Below are 27,688 nucleotides of genomic sequence, written 5' to 3'. Positions count from 1 at the left end.
GAAGCATGCTGCTATGACTATGCAATTCTTTCCAAGGAAAGAGTATACTGGTATAATGACTATACTTTTTTCTTTCTTACCCATATTACCTTGGTTTTTTCCCCCTACTTGATGTAGTGCTCACAGGACCAGGGCTGCAACTATAAGTCCTGGATGGAGGGATAATTCCTATGCAAGAAACTGTGACTGTTTTTGAATCTTAAGTCAGAATTCCTAAGGACCTAATAGGGTGGATTGTAATTTGATCCCATCTGGCAAAGTTGGTTGCCTAGTGGTCAGGATAGCTCACTAGTTCTGTACCTATGCGACCTTTCATTATTTGAAAAGAAGTGGACTGAGGGGGAGACTCTTGCTAGTATTGCTGCCTGCAATCTGGACCAGCACAGTGGCTTAACCTAATGTCCCTTCCAAAGGTGGAAAAGTTAGAGTATAATGGAGAAAAGATGGAATAGTGGCTGAGGGTAAAGGAATGAATAAATGCGTTATGAAATAAGGGAAATCCACTATTACATTAACACCTTGAAAGAGGCTCAGAGCTCAAGGTGATATTCTCTCTTAGCTCAATATAGCAGATGCCAGAAAGGGTGCCACCATACACTGCTGACATCTCTCATGCTTTTGGACCTGACAGGAATGAATGGAAGCCTGCAGACCTGAGTGGTCTTGCCCTGGGAAATCAAAGGCGGTTTCTTGGAGGGAGAGGACATTGGGGCTGGATTTTCAAATGCATCCTAACTGGTGACTGAAGTCTCCAAAGTATGAGGTTATGAGGATATTCCATTGTTGAAGAGTTTCCTCAGGGCAGCCTTCATGTCCCTATTTCTCAGACTATAAATGAAAGGATTTAACATTGGGGTCACTGCAATGTACATCACAGTTATCACAGCATCCTTTAGGCTATAACTAGTTAAAGGGCGGAAATACATGCCCATGACTGTCCCATAATACAAAGAAACAACTGTGAGGTGGGAACCACAGGTGGAGAAGGTTTTGCGCACACCTTTGGTGGATGGAACACGTAAGACTGTGGAAAAGACCTGAACATAGGAGATGATAATGCATAGTAATGGCATGGAGAAAACAGCAACTCCTAGGTACATCATCTTCACATTGAAGTGGATGTCAGAACAGGACAGCTTGAGCAAAGAGGCAATGTCACAGTAGAAGTTGGCCACTTCCTGGTTTCCACAGAAGGACAGACTAGCTGTCAGCAGAGTGTGTGGGAGGGCGTTGGCACGTCCAACCACCCAAGACCCAAGAATTAGCAGGACACGAGATTGTGAGCTCATAATTGTTGTGTAATGAAGTGGGCGGCTGATGACCACAGCACGATCGCATGCCATTGCTGCCAAGATATAGCTGTGTTAGCCATGCCAATAATAAAATACATCTGTGTTAAGCATCCTCCAAAGGAGATGGCTTTGGTGCCCAAGAGATGATTGACCAGCATCTTAGGAATGGCTACAGAGGAGAAGAAGATGTCAACTAAGGAGAGATTGGCAAGGAGAAAATACATGGGGTTGTGAAGGCGAATGTTAGAGCGAATGGCCAAGATGATGAGCAGGTTTCCAATCAATATGATGGGATAAATGAACAGGAAGAAGATGAAGAAGAACGTTTCTTGTTCCTGATGACCACTATCTCCCAGGAGGAAGAAATCCAGGTTAGAGGTTTGGTTGTCTTCTCCCATGGACCCTTCAGCAGGAAAAGGGAGACGAATCTAGAATTATTAGTGAAGGGCTGTGTGTAACGATCTTCCTAAACCACCACTTTTGACTGCCGTGATGGCTGTGTCTCTACCTGGGTTTACTAAATCCAGAGATAGCCAATACATCGGGGAAAAATCCCCGTGGTCAGTGGGACTAATTGACAATTAGCCCTGGACATTCACGTCTAAGAAGTGAGCAGTCTTAAATAGTGCCCCTCCTCCCCAACCCCAGCACCATCATGCAAACTTCTCGAGTTTAATCATTGAACGATCAATTAAAGTTCATATCCAATGAGGTAGAAACGTTCTTAGACCTCAGGGAAAAACAATAAATATGTGAAAAACAGTTTATTCATCCATTTATTCATATATGACATAGTCTCTGCTCTCAAGGTCCTTATAACTTTTGGAGAATTCTGAACCACACACTAATTTTATTACACATGAGGAGGAAAGGACAGTGTTTTGGGGTCTTTGAAAAAACACTCTACAAAAAACAAAACACTCTACAAAACACTCTACAAAAACAAAGGATGGTCAGTACAAAGAGCACCCTAGACAATTAGAAATTGTTCCAGTGACCAAATTTGGAACAAGCCCAGAGCCAGGATGTAACAAATGTCTACTCTGGCATCAGAAGATTGTAAATCACAAAGACCATTGGGGATAGTTTGTAGCAAAACAAGATCAGCGTTTACTCCCCAGGTATCCTGTTTATTTAAAGTAGACATTCACCACCTCCTTGGATAGGTTTCATCTCTATCCAAAACCCTTATATATATGTAATCATAATGATTTCCTCTCCAACCTTCTCATACCTTTCTTTATTATTTCCTTTGGTGACTCATCCAACTCCATCGTGGCTTCAACTGCTACTTAGTAGACTCTCAGGTCTGTGTCTGTAGGTTTGATCTCATTTCCTATATTTCCACCTTCAGTCATCTCACCAACATGTCTGATCCCATATTCTGCACATCCAACCTAAATAGACTGCCAGATTCTTTTGAGGAATAGAACCATATCTTGTTTATATTTTTTACAGAGATTATTTGGAATATTTTTTGTTTTAAGCAACAATAACTTTGCACTCAATAGTTTGAATATATCCATGTTTGTTTCATGGGTTTCCCACATGTGGGATGCTCACAGGCTCTATCACTCAGGTTATCCCCCACCTCTACCTCTAATCTTGTTGATTCTTCATTTTAAATAATTCATACGTAGATTTTGTACTTATTGTCTCAGTGCTTTAGCTTTGACCACCATCATTTTCTACCTGAAATATTGTAATACTTCCTTAATCGCTTCGCTGTTGGTTCTCTCCTTTCATTCACCTTGACTCTGAGGCCAATTATGGCAGAGACCAGTAGCATCTCACCCAAATCCACTTTGTTCTCTTCTTCCTGGACACTCAGCTTGACTATGTTTCCCAGGGTCCCTTGCACTGAGGTATGGTCATGTGACTGAGTTCTAGCCAATCCATCCATGCATTCCAGTTCTGGGCTTCCTCCAAGTTCTCTTTCCCCTTGGGCAACTGGATGCAAATGGCTAGGAGGATAAAGGGGATGGTGGAGTCACATGGTGGAATGAGCCTGTGTCCTTAGTTCTCTGCAACCAAGAGGGCCACCCACCACCAAGGATACCCACTAGCACTGTTACATAAAAGAGAAATAAACTTTATTCTGTTTAAATGATTACATATTTTAAATGTATTTATTACTGTAGTCCAGGATATCCTAAGTAATTCACTAAGTTTTCTAGAGACCTCTACTCAATAACTAGTTCAATATGTAATTAATTTAACCACCAGTTCTCAGTGTCTCCTATAGTACAGATGGGAATTATATGCAAGCACCAGGCAAGCAGGTAAATTATCTTTCCCCTACACATGACACGCTTTTTCATCTCTGCGCATAAATGAATTTGGTCTTCTGTCTTGAAGTGCCCTTTCCTGTATCATACATACACAGAATCACACTATCTCAGAAGGAGAGGGTTCAGTGAAAACAGAGGGCTCAGAGACTACAGTTAGCTTGTATGGTAGAGACGTAATATTTTAGAGGCAGGGTTCCTGGCAATATGGCAGACTTAGCTGATTCCTATTAAACACACAGAAATTCTATATAAATTATTAGATAAAAAGAAAAAACACATGGGCAAAACCTAAAAGAAATAAATGAGACTATGTAGTTCTGAGAAAGAAAAAGAATACTCAAGAGCAAATATTGTAAGCCAGAGCTGATCTTAAAGGCCCCTGGGAGATGTGGCCACAGATCCATATGAAACAAGGAGTTTATATTGAGCGTTCTGTGTAAAGCATTTTAAGCATTGTCCTATCTGTGAAAAGAGCACTAGAAGAAATTTTTGCTGTATAATAACTGAAAATGAAAAATCAAAGTGGATAGAATTCACAGAAAATAAGATTGTCTCCAAAAGAAATCCAAGAGACTTTCTAGATGCAGTAAGAGGTTTCAGCAAGTTTGTTTGATATAAATCATTGTTAAAAAACAAAACAAAACAATACTGGGGGCCAGCCTGGTGGTGTAGTTAAGTTTGCGTGCTCTGCTTTGGCGGCCTGGGGTTCACAGGTTTGGATCCCGGGTGTGGACCTACACACCACTCGTTAAGCCATGCTGTGGCGGTGTCCCACATACAAAAAATAGAGGAAGGCTGGCACAGATGTTAGCTCAGGGACAATCTTCCTCAAGCAAAAAACCCCAACAAACAAAAAACAATACTGTTGTTACATTTAAGTAAAAATTAGTAGCAAAACATAATTTTAAAGAGACTTTCTATTCACAATAGCAACAGAAATTTAAGGAATCTGGAAATAATTCTAACAAATGAGGTCCAAGACTAGATTCAAAAATTATTAAACTTTACTGAATGACCAAAAGAATATCTAAAAAATGTCGAAATAAGCACTGTTAATGGAGACTCAATGTTGTAAAAATGTCAATTCTTCTCCAATTAATCTATGAATTAATTGCAATCCCAATCAAAACACCATGGGTTTCTTTTAAACATGGAACTTAGTAAACTGATCCAAAAATTTAATAGGACAACAAAGAGCCAAGAAGATCTAAGACAATTTGAGGAAAACGATAAGGAGGGAGGAATTCTCTATCAAGCATGAAAATGATTTACTCTGGAACTGCATACAATGGCTTAGTGCTGGCATAGGGACTGACAAAAACACTATCTCTGGGATGAAAGGGATAATATTTCCTCAATATTCTTTCTTGCATATCATATACCTAAGTCCATCCTGTCCCTTTTCCGCCAAAGACTCAGAAGAAAAGTGTCCATGCATCCAATATTCTGTCAGCCTTGTTGTTTTCTGTTTCTTCAGCTATATTGCTCCACCATTCTGTCAGCTGTAGTATTTTCTCTCTCCAATATCTACCTCAACACCAGCACTTTCCCATTACCTGGTAAACATATTTTAGCCTCTTTAGTCATTCAATGAATGTTCCTCAATTTTGTAACTCTTTCTACCTACCACCCCATTTCTTATTTATGTTCTTCCTGTCTCAGGTAGGCTTCTTTACAGACACATCTGTTTAGTGAACCCAAAAGTATATTTATAATATGCAAATGTAATTTTCTGTGCTTTTTAAAATAACTCACTCTCTACCCATCACCTAACAGAAGAAGTCCAAGTTCCTTATCACGTAGAAAATCTCAAAGACAAAGCATCCATACATTTGAGAATTACTTCAGATAAAAATGACTTATATATCTTTATTTGGAGCACAGCATAAAAGCAGGAAGAAATCAGTCTGGAAAAGTAGTTTGGGTTTATATGTGGAGGATTGTGAAGCAATGCAAGAACTTTGTTCTGTCTTCATTAGGAACTGAGAAGCAGCATGGTGGTTGTGGGTTGCACTACCTCTTTCTGGTAATAGACATACGCAATCTTTTGTTTAATGTAAATATAGATATTTGGACATTTAAATAAAGTGACTGATCAATAGGGTAACATTTGGGAGTTACAATCTGGTACATACACAACCATATGGCAATAAAATAAAAGAGTTAAAGAATGTAAGAAAAGTAGCACCAGAAAAGGATCAGAGTTTGGTGTAATCATTTCAGGGACTAAAGAAACAAGGAACCAGGGGAGGAGATTTCTGAGCACAGGGACTTGAGGATAGAGATGATCCATACTCTTTAAAATAACTCACTCTCTACCCATCACCTAAGAGATGAAGTCCAAGTTTCTTGCCGTGGAGAAAATCTCAAAGACAAAGCATCCATACATTTGAGGATTAGGTGTCATGTGGAAAGAGAATTTCTGCAGAAACCCTGGAGAAAGAGGTGAAAGGAATGTATACTCCCAGGAAGAGGAGCAGGAGGTGCATCGCTGTAAATGCTGGAGGCAGAGTGAGAGCCTCGTGTCCACTGGAAAGGCGCCAGGAGTCCTGGCAATGCTGCCCACTAAAATACTCTTCCTGGGAAGTGTTTGTGCTCTGAGAATTCCAGCACATGAGTGTGATGGTGCTGAGGACACTTTTTCAGGGATACATGAGGCCAAATGCCTCCCCTTGGCATCAGGGTAGCAGACAAGGCCAAAAATTGTCCTCTGAGTGCCTCGAGTCTTCCTGATAGTTCAGCTCATCAGTGCTCTGGCAATGAGATAACACAATTTTCTGAAGGCACCTGTTAGCATGCACCATTGAATGTGGGAGTACAGGTGAGTTTGCCAGTCCTCTCTAAGACAATGGGCTCTTGCGAGTGCGTACACACACACACACACACACACACACACAAACCTACACAACACACACAACACAATAAAACTTCTGGAGTTAGACAGAGCTCAGGCTTGAGAGAACCAAATCAGAACTACTCCTTCCCGAAGCGCTTTTTATGGACAAGAACTCAAGGATAACCACTTGTCAGAAGGAAAGAGTTCTCTCTCTCTCTCTGTGTCTCTCTCTCTCTCTCTGTGTCTCTCTCTCTAGTTGATTTTGATTCCTTAGGTTCTGAATTCAGGCCAAGGTGTGAGTCTTAGTTTTAGCGTTTTTTTTTCATCTGATAAAATGACAAAATAATTCTACTTACCTCTTGGGGGAGTTGTAAGGGTCAAAGGAGATAATGCAGGTAGTGCAGTTCTGGTTATCTATCCCTTGATGTCACTGTCATGAAGACTTTCTTCTCTAACATCCACAGCCCCTACCTGGGGAGTCAGCTCAGATCCTGTCAAAAAGGGTCCTGGTCCTGTGGCCTTCACTCCTCTTCCACAAATGGGAAGTTTACAGCCAGCTGGGCTAGCACCTGTTAGCACTCCTTTTGCAGGGCAGGCATGCTGCAGAGTGGGTCCTTTGTCCTGAGGCAGCAGAGATAGGACTGGGATGGCTTGCAAAAAAAGATCCCCGAGTTTCCCAACTGTGGGGCAGAAGATGCTTCCCTGGATGGAGCCTGAAGATGAAGACTCTAGTTTCCTCTTCAAGGAAGCAGGGTGCATTGTAGCATGGAGAAAATTGTGAATCAGTCACTAGATTACAATGCCCTGAAAAATGACTCTCTCACATCTCTATTCAGGCCCAAGTCAGAACAATTGTTGAGACCTGTTGACACACTCCTATAGCTGCACCCTGAAGGGACACAGTGGTTCTCAAGAGTAATATTTCCCAGAGTTCTTTTCTAGAAGGCAGGATGGGCAATAGAGTTTTCCGGAGAGTATGTCTCCAGGGTCCAAGTCCTGGGCTGACCTATTCTAGCCTCTTTGATGGAATTTGGGCCCCTCTCCTCTGCTGTTTAGCACAAACTTGCAACAACCCCTTGGGATACAAGGACTGTGTTACAACTGAGCTCCTGGTCGTTCTTCCAGGCCATGCTGAAGCTTTTCTGGTATTAAATGTGCAAAGGAAAAGAATTCTTTTTTATCTTTCCTCTAGGATTTGACTTAAGGAGGGTTATGGTGGGAGTTATACTTACTTTATCTAGCATGCTGATGGTGGGTCTCTTGCTTTGTTAGATTTTTAGAGAAGGAAAGAGCCTTGATGTTATGTAGTCCACTTCATGCATGTGTCACCTTCACGACAGCCCTGATTAATGGTCGTTATCCTATGACTTAGCACCTCCTGTGGCAGAGAGGTCACTAGGATTCTGTGAAGGACCATGGTGAAGACTGTGAGCTCTGGCTGGGTTTCAATCCAGGCTCTGCCTCTTACCGACTGTAACTGACCTCAGACAGTTATTTAATATAATTACTCATCTCTAAAATAGGACTAATAATAATAATATCCTCATAAACTTGTTATGAGGATCAAATGCACTAATATCTGAAAAATCCTTAAAGCAGATCCTGGCACATAGTTGGCACTTATTCAATGTTAGCTGTTATTTTTCAGCTCCTACTGTACTCATGTATTTGTTCAACAACTCTCCAAAATCTCCCAGACTGTGCACATGGTAGATGTTAAAACAACATTTGTTTAATTACATTTTCTTCTAGGCAAGTTTCAAGTCACATCGTTCAATTTGCTGCATTGTTACCTGCCCTATGTTCAGATCACGCTCCAGTGTCCAGGACATGGGCTCCCCAGACATGGATAAGATGCATCTCATGATAACATTTCTTCCTAGTAATCATATATTGTGCTTAACATCCCTCTCTGATTCTCTTACTACTTCCATGTTTCAATTACTGGGAACCCAAGGGGCCAAGGAATTGTGCAATGGTATAGAAGAGAATTATGAAGAAAATGATGTTTTATCACTAAAACGTTTGCAAATATCATCTGTGGACAGTGATTTTCATTAACTTATAAAAAAATTTCTGACTGCCCCTTTTCCTCCAAAGAGAAAAACCTCTGGATGGTGAGAGAGGCTAAATTGAATTGTCTGTTGGCAAATTTCAGGCTTAGTTAAATCCCTTCCCAGTTAAAGACATTTTGAGAAGAAGGAATGATATATGAAATGTATCTGCAAAGTAAGAGAAAGGGAGCAACAACTAAAGTTCATGGAAGAAAAACTTGCAAACAATTTAAGAAAGTGAACAGAAAATCTGTTTATAAATTACTTTTTCAATGTTCTTAAGACATTAAAAAAAGATACAGCATAAATCAGAAACAAATTTAGTTGAAAATGAAATTGACCTGGAGAGAGAAAACAGAAATGAATAAGGACCAAAAAAAAAAAAAAAAAGATTTTAATTGACATTTTAGGCAGAATTAACATCAGAAAAAAAATTAGTAATGTGGAGGGCAGACTTCAGAAGTTATTAAAAAATCAGAGCTTAAAACAATAAAGGAGAAGAGAAATGTTTGGGGTCAGAAAGAATATGGATCTCTAAGTTAAGAATAATAGTAGTTCCAGAGAAAAAACCCAGAACAAATAGAATAAAAGCAACAATTAAAGTTACAGTAAAATGTAAATTTATAGAGAATCAAAAATCTGAGATCTCAAAATGAAATCCTCACCATACTGTGGATGATGTTAATGAAAATATCTCTAGACATATTCTAGTGATATTTTTCTATTTTTTTGACAGGATTAACATTTGGACAAAATTTCAGTGCCAAGGAATAACAAATTTCTTAAAAATAAATAGAAATTCAAACTGGCTTCAGACTTCTCCCTACAAAACACCAATGCCAGAACACACTGAAGAATTATCAGAGTTTTAAGAGCAATATTTTACAACTCAAAATTCTATACTCAGTTGGGTTATTTCTGTTGTAAATATGTTTACAAAATTAAATGAAAATACTGAAAATATTTTTTTAAATAGCATTTTGTGAACACAAATTTAAATATTGTAAATAATAAGCATTTTAAAATCTCTAGATAATTTAGCAAAGACCATGAATTTGAAGACTGGGAAGGAACGCAGGGTGCAAAACATTCTAATTCTTGTGATACGTAGAAGGGACTCAAGTTATTGTTTTGTTCTTGACTTTATAAATGGAGAAATAAAGATTTAAGTATATTAATTCTACTAGTTAACTAGGTATCCACTACTAGAATAAAAAAAGTAGAAGTCACTGTATCAAATCAAATCAACTGTGGTCTATGTGATGTTATAGAAAGAGATACAGACCCTCATATTTTTAGTTTAAAAGAACAAATCTACCAGAGTCAGATACCTATTTTAACTTTAAATAGAAAGGGAAAATGGGTTAAATTCCAAGGAGCTTACAACTATCAAAGAAAGCATGGACTACATAGAGTTCCAGATATCAGAGGTGCAAATTTGAAAACATAATACAGGTAATTCACTACTTAATAAGTGAGGCCATCTGTTTAACATACTCACAGATCCCTTATGAGTTTACAGAATATAAAAATAATCTTTAAAATCAAATATCTTGAAAAAACTTCTTTTTAAGGACATTTTCATATTTAACTGACAACGGAATAAGATAATTACAGGTGAAAATTTTCACACAAGTCTTTATACTAGAAAAGAGAGTAAGATAGAAATTTTGTGCATTTTCTCAGTTTAACATCTTATCACAATTCAAATGAACCACGCCTTTAAGCTATATGTACAGCTCAGAATTCTGTCTGCACTCTGTAGCTACTAAGAGCAACTATATTTTATTTTTATTTACAATATCACTTTTTTTATAAGGGAGGGTCTACATCTTTAATGTGAAACACAAGGATCCATTAGACAGCACTGGGTGGTGTGCTGGAAGGTTCCATTTGCTTTTCCAAATTCGTTCGTCTCTTTTTCCACCCTGCTCTGCACTCTGGGAAGTTGATCAGTATAAACTCAATAAAGAGCTGCCTTATCCTTTGCCATCTAGTTTGGTTTAGCCAGTGAAGAGCTGCAGCAGAGACTGCAGGGAGGGAAGAAAGTGAGGTTGGAGAATTTATTCCTAAAAATACTAATTTGCGGCTGCTGCCTCCTCATGTGAAAATCACAGCTCCTGCCAGGCAGCTGTCTTTGTACATCTCTGTCTCTGTCTCTGTCTCTGTCTCTCTCTGCTTTTACAACTTTTCCTCCACTTCCCCCTTCAGACCTGGGGTGTCAAGTCCTTCCCGATATTTCAAAACTGACTTCTGCACAATAAGTGTGCTCGTTGCTATTGAGATGTCATTGTTTCTATGTCTGCTCTGTGGACAGAGCTAAGAAATACATGTATGCACATATACACATGCACATGTACACACACCTCTCTATACATCTATTTGTCTGTCTACCTATCTGTAGTCTGCCTGTCTGTCTATCTATCTGTCTGTCTGTCTGTCTCTCTCTATCTTTCTATCTTTCTGTCTATGTATCTATCATCTTCAAAACCATGAGTTTACACCCATACCACTGGTTCCAGTCCAACACACAGGGGTCATTCTAGCCTTTCCCCTTTCTATATTTGAAATTCTCTTCTGCAACGGTAAGAAATCTGTCTCTCATTATCCATATTATATTTACTTATTTGCTCAACTGTAGAATACACATAAAGTAGTTTCAGAATCGCTAACCCATTCTACTGTGAAAGACAAATCAATAACAAAAATAAAATATAATTTTTACAGTTAAATGTGTCATTAGTCTGAAGACATTTGGTCAAAATACTATGTTCAAGACCTTCTTGGGTCAGATTTTCTCCCCCTTTTCTATGTGGTTCTATTATTCATTTGAAATACAGTTGGCTTCATTCATCTCTGTCTGCATTCTATTTGTATCTATATCCATATCTATGTCTACCTATATCGTGTGTTTTATAATCTGGTAAAATTATTCCCATCCCACTCCCACCGTATTTCAAATGAAAAACATAACCTCACTGAAAGGGGGCAGGAGGAAGTAACCTAAGTAATTCTTCACCTCTATACCTCCTCATACTATATTCAAAAAGGAACTGTAAACAAATACACTTCAGTTGTTTGTTTTTCTCAGTGGTATGGGTTAGCAGTTCTAAGACAACTTCATGTATATTCTAAGGTTGAGGTTTCCTTTTCCAGAGTTTTCCTGAGGGGAGAGCAAGGAAAGCACTGGCCACGGACATACTGGTGGGGTGGGCTGTGTGGGATCTCAGCTTTGATCACACTGGCAGCAGCTGCACTTAGAGGACCAATGCTGCACGCCCACTCAGGGGAGGGTGACCGCTAGTGACCCTTGACTTTCACTGAGCATCTGCAGTGGAGCAGCAAGCATGTCCAGAGTCTAGAGTTTTCTGGCACCCACTGGCCCTGGTGCCCCTTAGTCCTCAATGTCTTCTGACTGCAAACTCACAAACCGCTGTGTCCCAATACTTGTCCCTCTCCCCATCCCTCTACCAAGCTTATAGTGACCTTCTCATAAAAGCTCTGTGAAAAAAATCCACACTGAGTGATAATGACCATGGTGTCACTCATTTTCTACTGTCTCAAGGGGTGATTTCCTCCACACAAGATATCCTAACTTTGGCAGAGGCCTTTTGTGATTTAATTAAAGAGTGTCATTTCAGACATCAGCTACCAGAGGAGATATTTTGGATGGCTATGGTGGCTCTCTAGTTCAGCCCAAAGAGACAGGCAGTTAAAAACTTTTCTTAAAGGAAATCCCAATACTGCTGGACCACATCCTTCCCCCTTCCCAGCAACTCCTGAGAGGATATAAAGGGCATGAGACAATTACCAACCTTCAAACTCCCACAGGACCCCTGAAAGAGCTCATAGTGAGGTTACCTGGGAAATAAATAAATAGCACAAGTCCCCTTATAGCCCTGAGCTGAGAAGTCTAGGGTTATTCCAGAGGTCCTGATGTTAATGAACAGAGACCCCCTGTCTGCAGCACTGCTGCAGCTGGGTGTAGGAAAGGCTTGCTGCAGTAGAGGCAGGCAACCTGGACATGAGCCTGTTATTATGTTTGCTGCGTCACACAAGGACATCCTCTGAGTACTGAGGCAGATTTTTCATGTTAATTTCCAACGATGTGAAGCATTGAAGAAGAGGCAATAGGTCATTGGTGATGATGACTGAGACAGACACAGGCAGGAAGGTAAGCTTCATAGCTGAAGTGGGGCACAAGACCCAGTGCAGCCCCTGTGTGAAACAGCAAACACAGACCAAGCATGTCCTAGGTGCAGTGAGGACATGAAGGTGAACAAGGCATGCTCTCCATCTCTGATGTGTCAGAGTCAAGCAGGGAAGAAAAGACCCAAGCATTTGATAGTGAAAGTATAATGAAGTGGTGACACCTGCACTGTTTGGGAGGAATGATGATATAAGTCTAAACAGCCTTTTCTACCAGAAGACAAGAGATTCCCCAGGCAGTTTATGGGAGCCACCAAGTGAGGGGCACAGAAAATAGGTGGTAGAGGAGAGCAGATGAAGAGGATCGCCGCAGGCTGGTGCATGCAGGAAGGCTTCACAAACGGGACAGCATGAGGTATTTAGAGCCAGCCCCACTGGACAGGGTGGAGGGACTAGTGAGAGAAGTGTTTCTCTTCAGACACATAAATCCCAGGGTGAATCTTTCATGACGGCTGTGGATTTCATACTCTAGCCCCTGTGGGGAGACTCAGAAAGTTGGGCACTCTAAAAAAAGGGAGTCTGTATTTTGACTGAGAAATTCCTTCCTATGGGACTGATCCCTTGCATTAGGTGGTCTCAGGTTTGGTGGAAATTGAGAATGTCTACTAATCTCTTCCTCTATCTCAAGGCAAGACTATAGTTTTTCATTGCTCCCAGTTGCAGACAAGACAAGGTTCTGGACTTCTTGAATATAGTCAGTGGATAGTACCCCTCCCCCCAGCTACACACAAATTCGGGGAAACTGCCTCTTTGTTTCTCTCATATTTATGAGGCTCAGTTTTCTGAAGGTAAAATGGAGGAGTTAAATTACACATCTTCCAGTGTTCATGCCTTCATTCACTCAGGCATTGTCTGTTTATTGAACACCTCTTTGGTGCCAGGCATTGTCTTAGGCACTGGAGAATCACATGATGAACAGAACACAGGGGGGCCCTGACTTCTTGAAGCTTTCATTCTGGTGGTGAAGCTGGATTTAATGAAGTAAATACTGTAAATTATGGTGATGTTAAAATATGGGTAGCGAAGGTTAATATTGGAAGACCCAGCAAGCTGTAGAAAGCTTGAGAAGTCTTTTTAGGGATGCTTATGCTGAAATCTCAGGGATGAGCAGGACTGAAGTGAAGGAACAGGGGGTGGGAGGTGGTGTTGGAGAGAGTGTTCCAGACAGAAGGAAGAGTAATTGGAAACATCCAGAGATGAGGGCTAGACAGAGGGGTTGAGGGGAGCCTGTGTGTTCAAGAAGCTGATAATCATATTTGGTCCTAACAGAGCAGAGACAGGGTCAGATTGATGGTGGTGTTGAGTGGACAGGTCACAGGGAGACAGTCAGGGTCAGGTAAGCACTGATGGAGGAGACCCAAGATGGCATCTGTTGGGCCATCAGTGGGAGAGCCCCAGATCCGAATGGACAACCAGTTGCCAGCAGGAAGCTATTTAAGACCAAATGTCAGCTCTGCCTGGCCTTTCTCCCTTCCAAAGTACAGGATACCAGTGTCTGACATTGGGAGTCACAAGAGTAAAGAGCAGATCCAGATTCTGCTATTTATTAGGGTGTGACCTTGGGGTACCTCACTCAGCCTCTTTGAGCCTCAGTTTCCTCATCAGCACAGGGTGATAGTAATGTCTGCTTCCAGTGGCTCTGGAGGGGGTTTAGAAGTTCCCAGGGCTGAGCCCCTAGAAGGGCTCACTGAATGTCAGCTGCCTTCCTTTAACACTGTCCTCCCTGCAACATCATCCCCTCCTCAGCAGGGAGGCCGTGCCAGGAACTTGCTTTACTTACCTTGACTTTACAAGAAGCGCTCTTTCCTTAGGGTGAGGGTCTCGCTCTGAGCTTGTACTGTTAGGTCTGCCAGAGCCAGGCATGCAACCCAGTTTGCTGGGCCCTGCCCTGTGCAGGCGAGGGGATCGCTCCATCCTGGTGTCTCTGTCCTGCCCAGGATCCAGGCCTTCCTCTCCTTGGCTCCTCAAAGTGACCCTCCTCCCTCTCTCTACTCTCTGTTGCTCACCCGGATGTGTTGCTGAGCATGTAGAGCCTACCCCCTTCCATGCAGCTCCTCTCCCCCTGCTCCATCTCTGCACAGACTCTCCCCTGAGACTCTGAGCTTCCCAGGAGATGTCCCCACTGACAGGAGTCTGTCCCTTCATGACTACTGACTTAGAGCTCCTCGAAGGTAACTCTGTTTTCCTCCCTCCTCCCTTTTGTTAATGGAAGTAGCATTGGAATTAGAGGTGCTGTGAAGTCTGTCCAGTACATTCTTCCTTTCAGTTCAGGAATCCTCTTAGCAGGTCCTGGGAGATGCCGTCCTTCCTCTGGTTAGAGACTGACAGTGACGGGGAGCTCCCCCACAACGGAGCACCACACTCTGCTTTGGATGGGGTTCCCATTTCACTTTATGAGGTTGCAAGTCTGCGCACTTCTTAACACTGTCCAGATGGGTTTTTAAAACACCTTTCAGTTAATATTATATTGTATGCATTTTCCTATATTAATTAATGTTCTTCAAAACATGATTTTAATTATGCACGGATTTCTCCTCTTTCTGTCAATGCAGATGTCCCCTTACCCTCGCCTCATCTACTTCCTAGCCACTGTGAGTCATTCTCAGTGCTCTGAGGATATCGTGCTTTCTTTTGCCTCTGCTCAGATGCAACTTCCTCTAGGAAGCCCTCCCTGACCAACAAAGCTGAATTTACTAACCCTTCAATGTTTTCCCGGCATCCTATGCCACCACCTATTACAACAGGTTGCAAGTACGTATTGAGTTTCTGCCTCCACCACTCTTTGAAGCAACAAAGATATAGTGGTGAACAAGCCAGACCAGGAACTTACTTTCGTGGAGGAAAAAAAAGAAAGACCAGGACAAAGTAAACATACAAACAATATAATCTTAGCTTGCAGAGATTGCCATGAAATTAATAAGCATGACAACACGATGGAGAGTAATGGGGTGAGTGCAGCTTTTTAAAATAAAGAAGTCAAGAAAGGACTCTCTGAGGAGAAGAATTTGAGCTGAGACTTAAAAGTTGAGATTCAGTAATTTAGTTGGAATTGAATTATATTTATATTTTGATTTGGGGAGGCTTAGCATTTTTATGTTACTAAATTCTGCCCAGCTAAGAACATGGTATATCTTTCCATTTTTCATATCTTGACTGATTTTCTTCAACAAAATTTTATAGTTTTCTTCACATAGGTTTATGTTTTACTTGTTGCACTTACTCCTAGGTGCTTCATAGATTTTGTTGTTGCTGCTGTGAAATTTTTTTTTTTTTTGCTATTTCTAGTTCTAGCTTGTTTTTGCTAGAATGGAGAAAACCTATCATGTATATATATATTCTTCTATCCAGCCGTCATAATATAAATAATCTTTCTGTATCCTTAGATGTTTACGCCGTCTGGCACTTACTTCACACTCAGTAGTATTTGTTGAATGAATGAATGCCATACTATTAGTAATGGAAACAGCATCTCTTCTTGCCTTATGGCAGAGTTCCTCTTTGTAGAGGGAGAAAGAAGCTTTGACTCACCCAGGAAATGAGAGGGAGAATCAACTTGATGTGGTCAAAGATAAGAGCCGAGGTGTTAGATTTTGAGAGAATTGGACTTGAGTCTTGATTCTGCCACTTAAAAGCTGTGTGAATTAGACAAGTTATTTCTACTTCATTTATCCAGACATCAATCTCCTTATCTGTAAATGGAACTAACAGTTTCTACTTTATAGTGTAATGTGAATGTTAAGATAATACAAGCAAACTTCAGAAAGTATTCTGTAGAGTAAGCTCTCAATATATGTTGATTACTATTTGAAATTGTTTGGTAAATGTTCATCTTTAAGATTTAACCATCCCAGGATAAGACAATTTATGGATCTTTTTTCCTTCAGTAATTATGTGCAGAATTCAGGGAACCATTTAGATTTTCAAATGCAGGACTCTTTCCATTTTAGTACAATTTGCCTCAGACTCCCATATTTTGCTTTATTCTTTTGGGGTTTCTCAAATTCTTGGATCGGATCTTGGGTCTCTATTCCTTATAACTATATTTCTTTTTTGTTATTTTTATCTGTCTCTTTCATCTGAATTTTTTGAGAAAACCTTAAGTTTTTACTCTACAAAATGAATGATCTTTTCTGGAGTATCCATGTTAATACTATCTGTACCCGATATGGATTTTATAAATTAACATTTTTATGCTGAAATATTTTAAAATAAATTATAGAAATCATGATAATAGATCCCTAAATATTCAGCATACATCTCTAAAAAAACTTGTTCCACATGCCTTAAATAGCATCTTCACACCAACCCAATTAATAATAATTCCTTATTATTACCCACTTCTAGTATATATTCAAATTTCTCTACTTATCCCCAAAAGTGTCCTTTTCAGTTGGTTTGTCAAAATAGTAATTTAATCCAGGACCTTGCATTGCTTCTGGTTGTTATGAATTCTGTTATGGATATTTAGTGTACAACAATTCATTTTTTTCACAGCAGTGACTGATTGTCCCAATCTCCTCTTTCTCAAAGTCAAGTTCACTGACAGCAGTAGAATCATCACCTGGAGCTTGCTAGAAATGCAGATTCTTGGGTCCCACCTCAGACTCACTGAATGCAAATCTGCATTGACTCGTGTGCCCACGGTGACTTACATGCACATTAAAGTTCAGGAGGCACTGCTGTAGAGTGTCCCCCATACGATTTATGTGATTGTTTCCTCCTGTTGGAGCCAGCTTGCTCCTTGAGATCCTGGATTCCTGTAACTGGAATTTATTGCTAGCAGTTTGATTACATTTAAGTTAAACATTTTTGGATAAAATACATCACATTATATTGTGTGCCATGATGGATGGATGGCAAGATTCGCCGCTGGATTTGTGAAATGATAACCTGATCCCTCCATCGTAAAGTCATATTTTCCTTCTTGGGACCAGGAAGTAATCTGTGTGGTGTTAGTTTGGCATCATACAAATATCTAGTTCTTCATCAACCACTGACTGAATGGCTTTAACATCATTTTATATCCTTTTTATCTTTGCCTAAATCGAGGCTTTAATTAAGCTTTTAAAGTGTTCCTCGTAAAGATCTTGAACACTTCTTTTTAAGTGTTTTTTCCCTAGGTATTTTGCCTTTTTTGGTTGCTATTGTAAATGGATTCTTCTCTTTCATCACATTTGGCTGGATGTTGTCTGTATACGTGAATATGACGCATTTGTGCATGTCAATTCTATAACATGTTACTGTTTTCAGTAGTCTTATTGTTTTTCAGTTGGTTTTCTTGTGTTCTCCAGAAAAATCTTTTCATCTTTTTGTACAATACTTATCAGACTTTAAAATTAGTCTTATACTGGCTTTATAAAAAGATTTTGGAAGTTTTCCTTCTCTTTTTATACTCTGAATAGAAAAAGAGATTGTCTACCTTTTACAGGTTTGGTGGGATGTTCTGTGAAACCAGGTTATCCTGGCTCTTCCTTAGGGAGTAACTCTGACAGATATGCTAGATTGTATTTTTGTTGTCCGTTGTTTCCTACCTTCCCTGAAAGAAGGTTATACATTCCTCTTGTACTGCCTCCCTATGGAAGGTTACGGTTCCGTGTCCCTCTGCTGTCTGGTTGGCCACGCCACTTGTTTTTACCATTGAAGTTGAGTGGACATGATGTGTGCCAGTTCCCAGCAAAAGCTTTAAGAACCATTGTGCATTTCCATAAGCTCTCTTGCTCTATTCTCCTTTTCCTTAAGAATCATATGTCCCAAATAGGGATGCTTCTTCACCCTGGATCCTGGAATGAAGAAGATGGATGAGGCAGTGTTAATCAGAGCTACATGCAACTTGCAGTTGACATGTAATATAAGTGAGGAAATATATCTTTGTTTTTGTAGGCACTGAGATTTGAGGGTAGTTTCTACCACAGTATTAACAAGAGAAAAGTGATTAATATAACATTCTTTTTTCTTTGTGGCATGTGGTTGGCTTAAACTTTCCATCTCTACCAGGGTTATTTTTGGTACATTGTATTCTCCAAAGATTATTCATTTCATCTAGAAGCACACATTTATTTGCATGGACTTTTGCTAAGTAATCAGGTAATTTTAAATAATTTCCTTTTTCAGTTTATATCCTCCTTGTCATTTCTTATTATGTCTATTCGTGTTTTCTCTCCCTGCCCTCCCTCTTTTTTTAGCTTGATTAGGTTAGCAAGTGGCTTATCTCTTTTATTGGTTTTCTCCAAGGAACCTAAAAAAGTTTTTGAAAGCTTTATTGATATTCAGTTCACATACCATACAATTCACCATTCAACGTGTACAGTTCAATGGCTTTTATTATATTCTATATCCACTGAATTTTGCAACAATCACTGCAATCAAATTTAGAACATTTTCATCACCCCAAAAAGAAAGCCTACACTCCTCTGCCACCATCCCCACTCGTCCATCCCTCCCAGCCTTAGGCAACCACTAATCCACTTTGTGTCTCTATAGATTTGCTCATTTGGGATATTGCATATAAACTGAATCATACAATATGTTGTCCTTCAAGTGTGGCTTCTTTCACTCAGAGTAATGTTCTCGAGGTCCATCCCCATTGCAGCATGTATCAGTACTTCATTTCTCTGCATTGCCAAATACTATTTCATTTTATGGATATGCTACATTTTATTTATCCCTTCACCAGATGATGGACATCTGGGTCATTTTTGGTTGTTGTCTATTATGAGTAATGCTGCTATGAACATTTGTGTGCAAGTTTTTGGTGGATGTATGTTTTCATTTCTCTTGGATATACCGAGGAGTGGAATTGCTGGGTCATATGGTAACTCTATGTTTAGCCTTTTGTGCAAGTTTTTGGTGGATGTATGTTTTCATTTCTCTTGGATATACCGAGGAGTGGAATTGCTGGGTCATATGGTAACTCTATGTTTAGCCTTTTGAGAAACTGCCAGACTATTTCCCAAAGAGACTGAACCATTTTTCACTCCCCCTAGCAGTGTATGAGGTTTCCAATTTCTCCAAATCTTTGACAACACTTGTTATCTGGCTTACTGGTTCTAGCTGTTCTAGAGGATGTGAAGCGGTGTTTCATTGTGGTTTTGATGTGTGTTTCCCTAGTGGCTAATGACATTGAACATTTTTTTTATGTGCTTATTGACCATTTGTATATCTTCTTTGGAGAAATGTCTATTCAGATCCTTTGCTCATCTTTAAATTGTGTTAGTCGTCTTTCTATTATTGAGTTGTAATTATTCTTTTTATATTCCAAATAAAATCTCTTATCAGATATATGGTTTGCAAAATTTTCTCCCATTCTATGGGTTGTCTTCTCACTTTCTTGAGGGTGTCCTTTGAAGTACAAATGTTTTAAATTTTGATGATATGCAATTTACCTACTTTTTGTCTTGTCGAGTATGCTTTTGGTGTCATGTCTAAAAAACTATTGCGTAATCCAAAATCACAAAGATTTATGCCTATATTTTCTTATAAACTTTTTATAGTTTTAGCTCTTAAATTTGGGTCTTTGATCTATTTTGAGTTAATTTTGTAAAGTCTGAGGTAGGCATCCCAATTCTCTCTTTTGCAAGTGGACATTCAGTTGTCCCAGAACCCTTTGTTGAAAAGGCCAAAGAACTGTTTTGTTTTGTTTTGTTTACTTTATTTGTCTTCTGATTTGTGACTCAATTTTTGCTTTAATGTTTTTTTCTGTATTCAGTTTATTTTTGTTGTTCTTTTTGTGTCAGATGCTTAATTCATGTATTACATTATTTACTGTTATTCATATAAGTGTTTAAGGCAATGAATTTTCCTTTGATTACTGTGTTAGCAATATTCCATAGATTCTTCTATGTAGTATTATTATTTTCTAAAAATTATAAAATTTACATTTTTATTTCTCCTTTGGACCTAAGAGTTATTTAATAGAGCGATTTAAAAAACTTTTTCCATGTTGAAAGGCCATTTTTGTTTTTTGATTTTGTTATTAATTTCCACTTTTATTGAATTTTTGTCAGATGACTAGTTGAATTATTGCTACTTTTTGGAATTTTTTGACGTTTTCTCTGTGGCCTTATGTATTGTCTTTTTTCTGTATGCTCTATAGGAACTTGAAAGTAAAGTGTATTTATTACTATTATTGGAACACAGTGATATATATATATATATTTAAACACACACATATATTCACATACATAACTATCATTTTGTTTAGTATTCTCTATCTTTAGTTATTTTTAGATTACTTGGTCTGCCTTGGATGACAGAAGTTTAAGTCTCTTCTTATTAATGTGCCTCTGTTTCTTCTTGCATCTCCTAGAGTTTCCACTTCAAGAAAATTTCTGCTGTTTTGCTTGGTGCTTAGATTTCAAAGATATTATATTTTTTACAATTTCATTGAGAATGTAGGTTTTACTATCATAAAGTAATCTGCATCTTTTTTAATGCTTTTTGTCCTGAATTCTGCCTGGTGTGATATGAAGATCATGTTCTTTTGTTCACATTAGCTCCCTATGCCTTTGCCCATCATTTCATTTTCAACCATTCTGAATTGCTTTATTTTAGTTATTTCTCTTGTATACAGAACAGAGTTGGGTTTTGCTTTGTCAATTAAAAATTTAAAATTTTTTTCTGTTAAAAGGTGCATTAAGATCTTTTATATTTATTAACATGAGTGATATGTTTGGCCTAGGTCTGTCATATTATTTCGTGTCCTTTAGTATGTAGTCTATTCCCTCTCTCTGTCTCTCTGATCGTAGGAAGTTTTCCATTATGCTAACTCCTTAATATAATATATATTCTTAGTCCCCTCTTTCTTTAGACAAATCTTTTGTTCTTTACTATAAACAACAATAAAATTAACTTATAACATTTATTCTCCTCTCCCTTCCATCTTTTCTATCATCCAGTAATACTATTTTATCAATAGTATTATCTTTCTTAGTTTATCTTTGTACTCTTAAATTGGCTTAAGCATATACTATTTGACTTATCTGCTTAATAATATATTTCTTTCTCCTAACTGATCCTCAGAGACAATCAAGAACTTTTTATACTTTCTTCTTTCCTCTTCTGTCTTCTATTATTGTTGTTAGTTATTTCCACATTATTAGAGTGTATTAATTTCTATACCATTTCGTCACCTTTAGCCCCACATTCTGATCTTAGTTCTATAGTAAATACATATTCAATACTTTTCACTCATCTTTGCTGAGGTTACGTCAACCCTTTCTTTTCACCTGAAGCTCATATTCTAGTAGTTTCCCCGGGAAGGGCTTATGAGAACAATATTCCTGGAGTTTCATTATGTTCAAAATTCTTTGCTCATAGCCATTATACTCAAAGTACAGATTGGCTGGTATAAAATCCTTGGCTCATTTTTATATTTTTTAGTTTCTTGAGGTGTTTTTTTCTTATTTTATGGCATTGACTGTTGCTGTGAAGACTGATGCCAACCTGGGTTTTTTACCCCTTATCAGTTCCTTGATTTTGGGGGTTGAGGAGCTGGTTGCCTGAAGGATTCCTTATTTATTTCAAAGGTCTAATAATTTTACTAGGATATGTTTGGGAACTGACTATTTTGTATCCATTTTCCAAAGGGTAAGATATGTGTTTTTAATATGCAGAGTAGGGTCTTCTTTTATGTCAGGAAAGTTTATTTAAATTATAATCTGAAATATTTCTTCTATTCCAATGTTTAATTTTCTTCTTTGAACACTCTGCTTAGTGTATACTGAATCTCCTCTGTTAGTTTTCTCTACTCTAACTCTTTTATCTCATTTTTTATTTTTGTTTCTTTTATTTTTCTTATTTCTGTCTTTTATGTTCCTTATAATGATTTCTGTATTGTTAATCCTCCTTTGAAATCTTTGTAATAGAGTTTTCATTGCAGACATGACTTTTCCTTCAGTTTCTTTCCAGGATTTCTCAGTTCCTGTTTCACATCTTCCTGTTGTCTAGACCTTTTTTTTTCCTCCAAGTTTCTTTATTTCTGCTTTGAATATTCTTTCATAAGTCTTAAATGTGTTATTAAATTTTGAAAATTCTTGAAGATATTGTGTATTGGAATTTTTCTCTATACAACGCTTTACTAGTGAGTTCTCTTCTGACGAAAAGCTTGAATTTTCAGTGCTTTCTTTCTTACGATATTTCTTGAAATCATTCTGTATTCAAGGCAGTACTGCAGCTGCTATGGGGAAGACAAGATATCTCACAGAATCCATGAGTAATACAGGGACACAAAAATGTTCAATTCAAGTGCTGACAGAAAAAGAATCATTAAAATTATGTAGGCAAAATGTTGTGGAAGTTTGGTGCAGGGACAACCTTTTTTTCCATGGAAGGACCAGTGAAATTTTATGTAGTAGGTGACATTTATGTGGAACTGTGTGGAATTTTACAAATCAGAGATGCAAAGAAAACTCACCCATATACAATTGCCTCACTCATTAGGAGGAACAGTTACTCCCTACTCCTGATGATTCTCTCCAGACTAACAGCTCTGGCCCTCTGCACTGCTTTATTCAGTCCTACCCAAAGAGACTTACCTGATTGCTGAATTTGGGACCTCAGCTTCTCCCTTCTCATCAGGAATCTGATCACTTTCAGGGAACACCCATTTTGCTCTGTTCTTCCAAGTTTTATGTTTTATAGGGGCAGGTTCTTCCCTGTGGGAGACACCCCTGATTGTCCTGCTGAGGCTGTGAAATGGAAAACAGATTTAATTTTGGAAGAGTATTAAAATGCCCACTTAGTGAACACAGCTAAGATACATTCTCCATCCTAGTCTTTTTCAATTAGCAAAGGTGATTTTGTTTTTTCCATCTGACTGAGCAACTCCACGTCTAACCCTCAGTTGGTTCCACACATGGGAAAGGAACAGGATTTTCATGTACTGGGACAACTCAAGCATTCACATCACTTCCTGCTCAAATAGCTTTAATAGATCTTTATAACATACAGAATAAAGTTCTGGATCCTTTAGTTTTCATTCCAAACATTCCTAAATTTGACCCTCAGTTCCCTCGGCAGCTTTATCTCAGCCTACAGTCCCTCCTGCACCTCATGCTCAAAGCTCCTCCTCCCCATCTCTGAACCTGTCCAGGGCTTCCTACCGCCTGGCCTTTGTTCAAGAGTTTGTCTCAATGTGCCACCCACATCCATCTGGTAAGATCCTGAACTACATTTATGGCCCAGAAAGCCTTCCATTTTTGCCTCAGTCTGCTTTGTATCAGATGTGTGTGTGTGTGTGTGTGTGTGTGTGTACATCCAAGAAGTTTTTGAGATTTTGGAGACTAAAGATTGTGATTTCTTCTTTGTCAATACAGATAATGACATATCTTTACTAAACAGCTGTTTGATTGTTAAATTGGTTTCTGGAAGAAGGGACAATATAAAACTATGTCTTCAGAATAGTGACTTACAGATACGATAGGTCAAAACAGGTAAAATCTGGGGTCTGAGAGTGATTTGAAGGAAGCGGAATGGGTGGAGAACCCTGAATCAAAATTTTATAGGATAGTAATATAGGTAGTTACATCTGTCCCATTAGATGTAAATTCTTTGAGGTTAAAGATTATCATTGTCTTATTTACCTAGGACTTTACCAGGTCCAGAGTTGGTACTTAGTATCTGTTGGAATGAATGAATGAATGATTGAATGAATGAAAGCTCTTGACTCCTCTGAGAGTACAGCTGAAGAAAAAGAAATTATAACTCAACAAATTTGTGACAGAAAGGAGTGTAGACAAACAAACCAAGAAATCTATTTTAATTCTCTTAAATTATGTCTCCCACACTTCCTAGCACATTGTATTTAGTAGGTTTCAATAAATATATACAGTGCATATAATATGTGATCAATACAGATTCATTAAGGTCATTCTTTTTTCTTCTCTAGAATTCAGAGAATGGCACATTCATCAATCATCTAGAGTGAAGTATGTTTAGAGAGTTTTAATGGGTCTCACTTGAGGTCTCTTTCCCTGACTTCCGGGCTCATGGCAGGAGGGAACCAGACCAGCAGCTTCGAGTTCCTCCTCTGGGGCATCTCAGAGCAGCCAGAGCAGCAGCACATCCTCTTCCTGCTGTTCCTGTGGATGTACGTGGTCACTGTAGCTGGGAACCTGCTCATCATCCTGGCCATTGGTACCGACATGCGTCTCCACATGCCCATGTATTTCTTCCTTGCCAGCCTGTCCTGTGCAGACATCCTTTTCATCTCCACCACAGTGCCCAAGGCCCTGGTGAACATCCAGACCCAGAGCAGGTCCATTTCCTATGCAGGATGCCTGGCTCAGCTCTACTTCTTCTTGACTTTTGGGGACATGGACATCTTTCTCCTGGCCACAATGGCCTATGACCGGTATGTGGCCATCTGCCACCCTCTCCACTACACAATGGTCATCAGCCGCCGCTGCTGCCTCCTCCTGGTCACTGCCTGCTGGACCCTTACGAATCTTGTTGCCATGACCCACACCTTCCTCGTATTCCGACTTTCCTTTTGTTCTAAAAAGGTCATTCCTAACTTCTTCTGTGATCTAGAACCCCTGATGAAAGTGTCTTGCTCTGACACTCAGGTCAATGAGCTTGTGCTCCTCTTCTTGGGGGGAGCAGTCATTTTAATCCCCTTTACGTTCATCCTGGTCTCTTACGTTTGCATTGTTTCAGCCATCCTCAGGGTCCCCTCTGCCCAGGGAAGGCGCAAGGCTTCCTCTACCTGTGGGTCCCACCTTGCTGTGGTTGCCCTATTCTTTGGGACAGTGATCAGGGCTTATCTGTGCCCCTCATCCTCTTCCTCCAACTCCGTAGAAGAGGATACAGCAGCTGCTGTCATGTACACAGTGGTGACACCCCTGCTGAATCCTTTCATTTACAGCCTGCGGAACAAGGACGTGAAGGGTGCCCTGGGGAGACTTCTCAGGGGCAAAGTCTCCTTCTCATGGGGCCAGTGCCTTCTGCAGAGAAACTGCGAGTGTCCTTGTTCCCTCCAATGAGGAACTTCACAGAAATTTCTACCTCAAGTGTCTCATTTCTGAGTCCCACATATGACTCATCACCACTCCCATCTTTGAATCTCCACCACTAGTTTGATATTTTTGAGGAAAATCAAGATTTTGCATCATGTTTTAAAGTTAATCTCTTAAGAGTTGCTTATTTACTCATTTATTTTACTTGTAAAGTAACTTTTCACAAGGAGGACGGTCTTTTGCAATGACCATAACTTTAATAGTCTGTGCAACCTTTTATGCTAGTTTATCAAAACTTGATCACAGGCCCTGGAAAGTGGGATAATGATCAAAGAATTAGCAAGTAAGGTCAATATTGGGTAGCAAAGAGTTTACAACTTGAAGTGAATAAGTATATTTTTTTCCTACAAAAATAGGAAATTATACAAACACTTATTGCCTTAAGGGAATGGGTCAAAAATCTGTGCAACCACTAAAACAAAGCTCTCAACAATACATGAGGGGGCCGGCCCTGTGGCGTAGTGCTTAAGTGCGCGAGCTCCGCTGCTGGCAGCCCAGGTGCAGATCCCGGCCTGCACCCGAGGCACCACTGGTCAGGCCATGCTGTGGCGGCGTCCCATATAAAGTGCAGGAAAATGGGCACAGATGTTAGCCCAGGGCCAGTCTTCCCCAGCAAAAAGAGGAGGATTGGCGTGGATGTTAGCTCAGGGCTGATCTTCCTCACCAAAAAACAAACAGAAAAACAATACACAAATGATCTATGTTATTTTCAGTAAACAGATTATGAACACTTTATAATAAGAAGATAAATAAGCTTAAGGTAAATACTATGATAACTAGTGTGTAGCTATTCTCTAACCTTCTTCCTTATCTGTTTTAAGTCATGGCTGATTGTGAATGCTGATTTTCACATTTGCAGTAAAGGAATCTCAAGGTTCTTTCTTGTTGAAACTTATGGCCTCTAGCCTCAACCAAGACTGAATCAATTGGGATAATTGGGGCTTATGATTTTTATTTCTACAGTGTAAAATTCACAGTTCCATACCAAGACTGAGAATGAACACAAAATCATCGTCTAAAGATGAGGCCATGGAACAAACTCATTGCAGAGCTTTGTGAGGGAAGAATCCTGGACTGGTGCCCAGGAGTCCCAGATCCTAACCTAAGTGCCTCCACTTATTTTGCCTGAGTCTAGTCTTTTCTTCTGCGGAAAGAAATTATTGATATTTTTTCTGTCTACCTAACTGGGATTTTGTGGGGAAAATGCCTATGGTTTGGCTATTATAATAGAGAAACTCCAAGTAATTGCAGCTTTAAAAAGCTGGACATTTATTTCTCTCTAATGTACAGGTCAGTAGTCCAGGTCTGATGTGTTGGCTACACAATCATCAAAGATCCAGGCTACTTCTCTTTTGGTTTTCTGCCAACCTCAAAGAATGGTTCCATGTCATGGTCCAAGACAGCTATTAAAATTCTGCCAGTAAGTTTTCACTTCGACCAATAGGAAGGGTGAAAGGGTCTACTGGAGAACACAGCTTTTCCCACTAGGGGAATCTGGGAGAAGTGGCACGCATCTTTTCCATGTCTATCCTATTGGCCAGAACTTGGTCACTTGACCTCACCCGGCTGTGCAATTGAGCCTGGGAAATGTAGTCTTTATACCTGGTGCCCATATATCCAGCTAATATTATATTAATACAGAAGAAGCAAAAACCTTATATTAGGGGAAAACCAGCCATCTCTGCTACATGGGGTGCATGATGGAAGTTAAAAGCCTTTCTAGCATGAAGAGCTGATGAAAACAGGTGAGCTCATGGGAACTTGGTCACTCTCTAAATCCTCAAGGCTGTTAGACTACAAGCTAAGGAGATGTCTTCTTCCTAGTGATCATAGAAGCTGCCCGGTGGAGTCACAATAAATGGGAGTGGCTGATGATAATTGTGTGGTGCCTGAGACATTCTCCTCTGAGGATCATCCTGTCCCCCTCCCCTCCTCCAGGTGAGTACCTAGGGGGACAGAAGCTATGGTCTGACTTTTGGCTCTTCTGAATACC

At 39.5% G+C, this 27,688-nt stretch overlaps 2 protein-coding genes across 2 annotated transcripts; one reads left to right on the top strand and one right to left on the bottom strand.

The window, feature by feature from the left end:
• Positions 1-764: 764 nt before the first annotated feature.
• Positions 765-1,690, bottom strand: LOC131416643 (olfactory receptor 1A1-like). Its single transcript, XM_058559302.1, is given in 2 exon segments — positions 765-1,363; positions 1,366-1,690. Coding segments are annotated over 2 exon segments (924 nt in total).
• Positions 1,691-1,784: 94 nt separating this feature from the next.
• On the top strand, positions 1,785-25,662 carry LOC131416795 (olfactory receptor 1P1-like). The gene is made up of 3 exons (XM_058559462.1): positions 1,785-1,852; positions 15,471-15,622; positions 24,674-25,662. The coding sequence occupies exons 1-3, from the start codon at positions 1,785-1,787 to the stop codon at positions 25,660-25,662; spliced, it is 1,209 nt and encodes a 402-aa protein (XP_058415445.1).
• Positions 25,663-27,688: the final 2,026 nt, after the last annotated feature.

The sequence above is a fragment of the Diceros bicornis genome, chromosome 18 (assembly GCF_020826845.1).
Source record: "Diceros bicornis minor isolate mBicDic1 chromosome 18, mDicBic1.mat.cur, whole genome shotgun sequence".
Lineage (NCBI taxonomy): Eukaryota > Metazoa > Chordata > Mammalia > Perissodactyla > Rhinocerotidae > Diceros > Diceros bicornis.
This window is presented reverse-complemented; position numbering and strand designations above follow the sequence as displayed.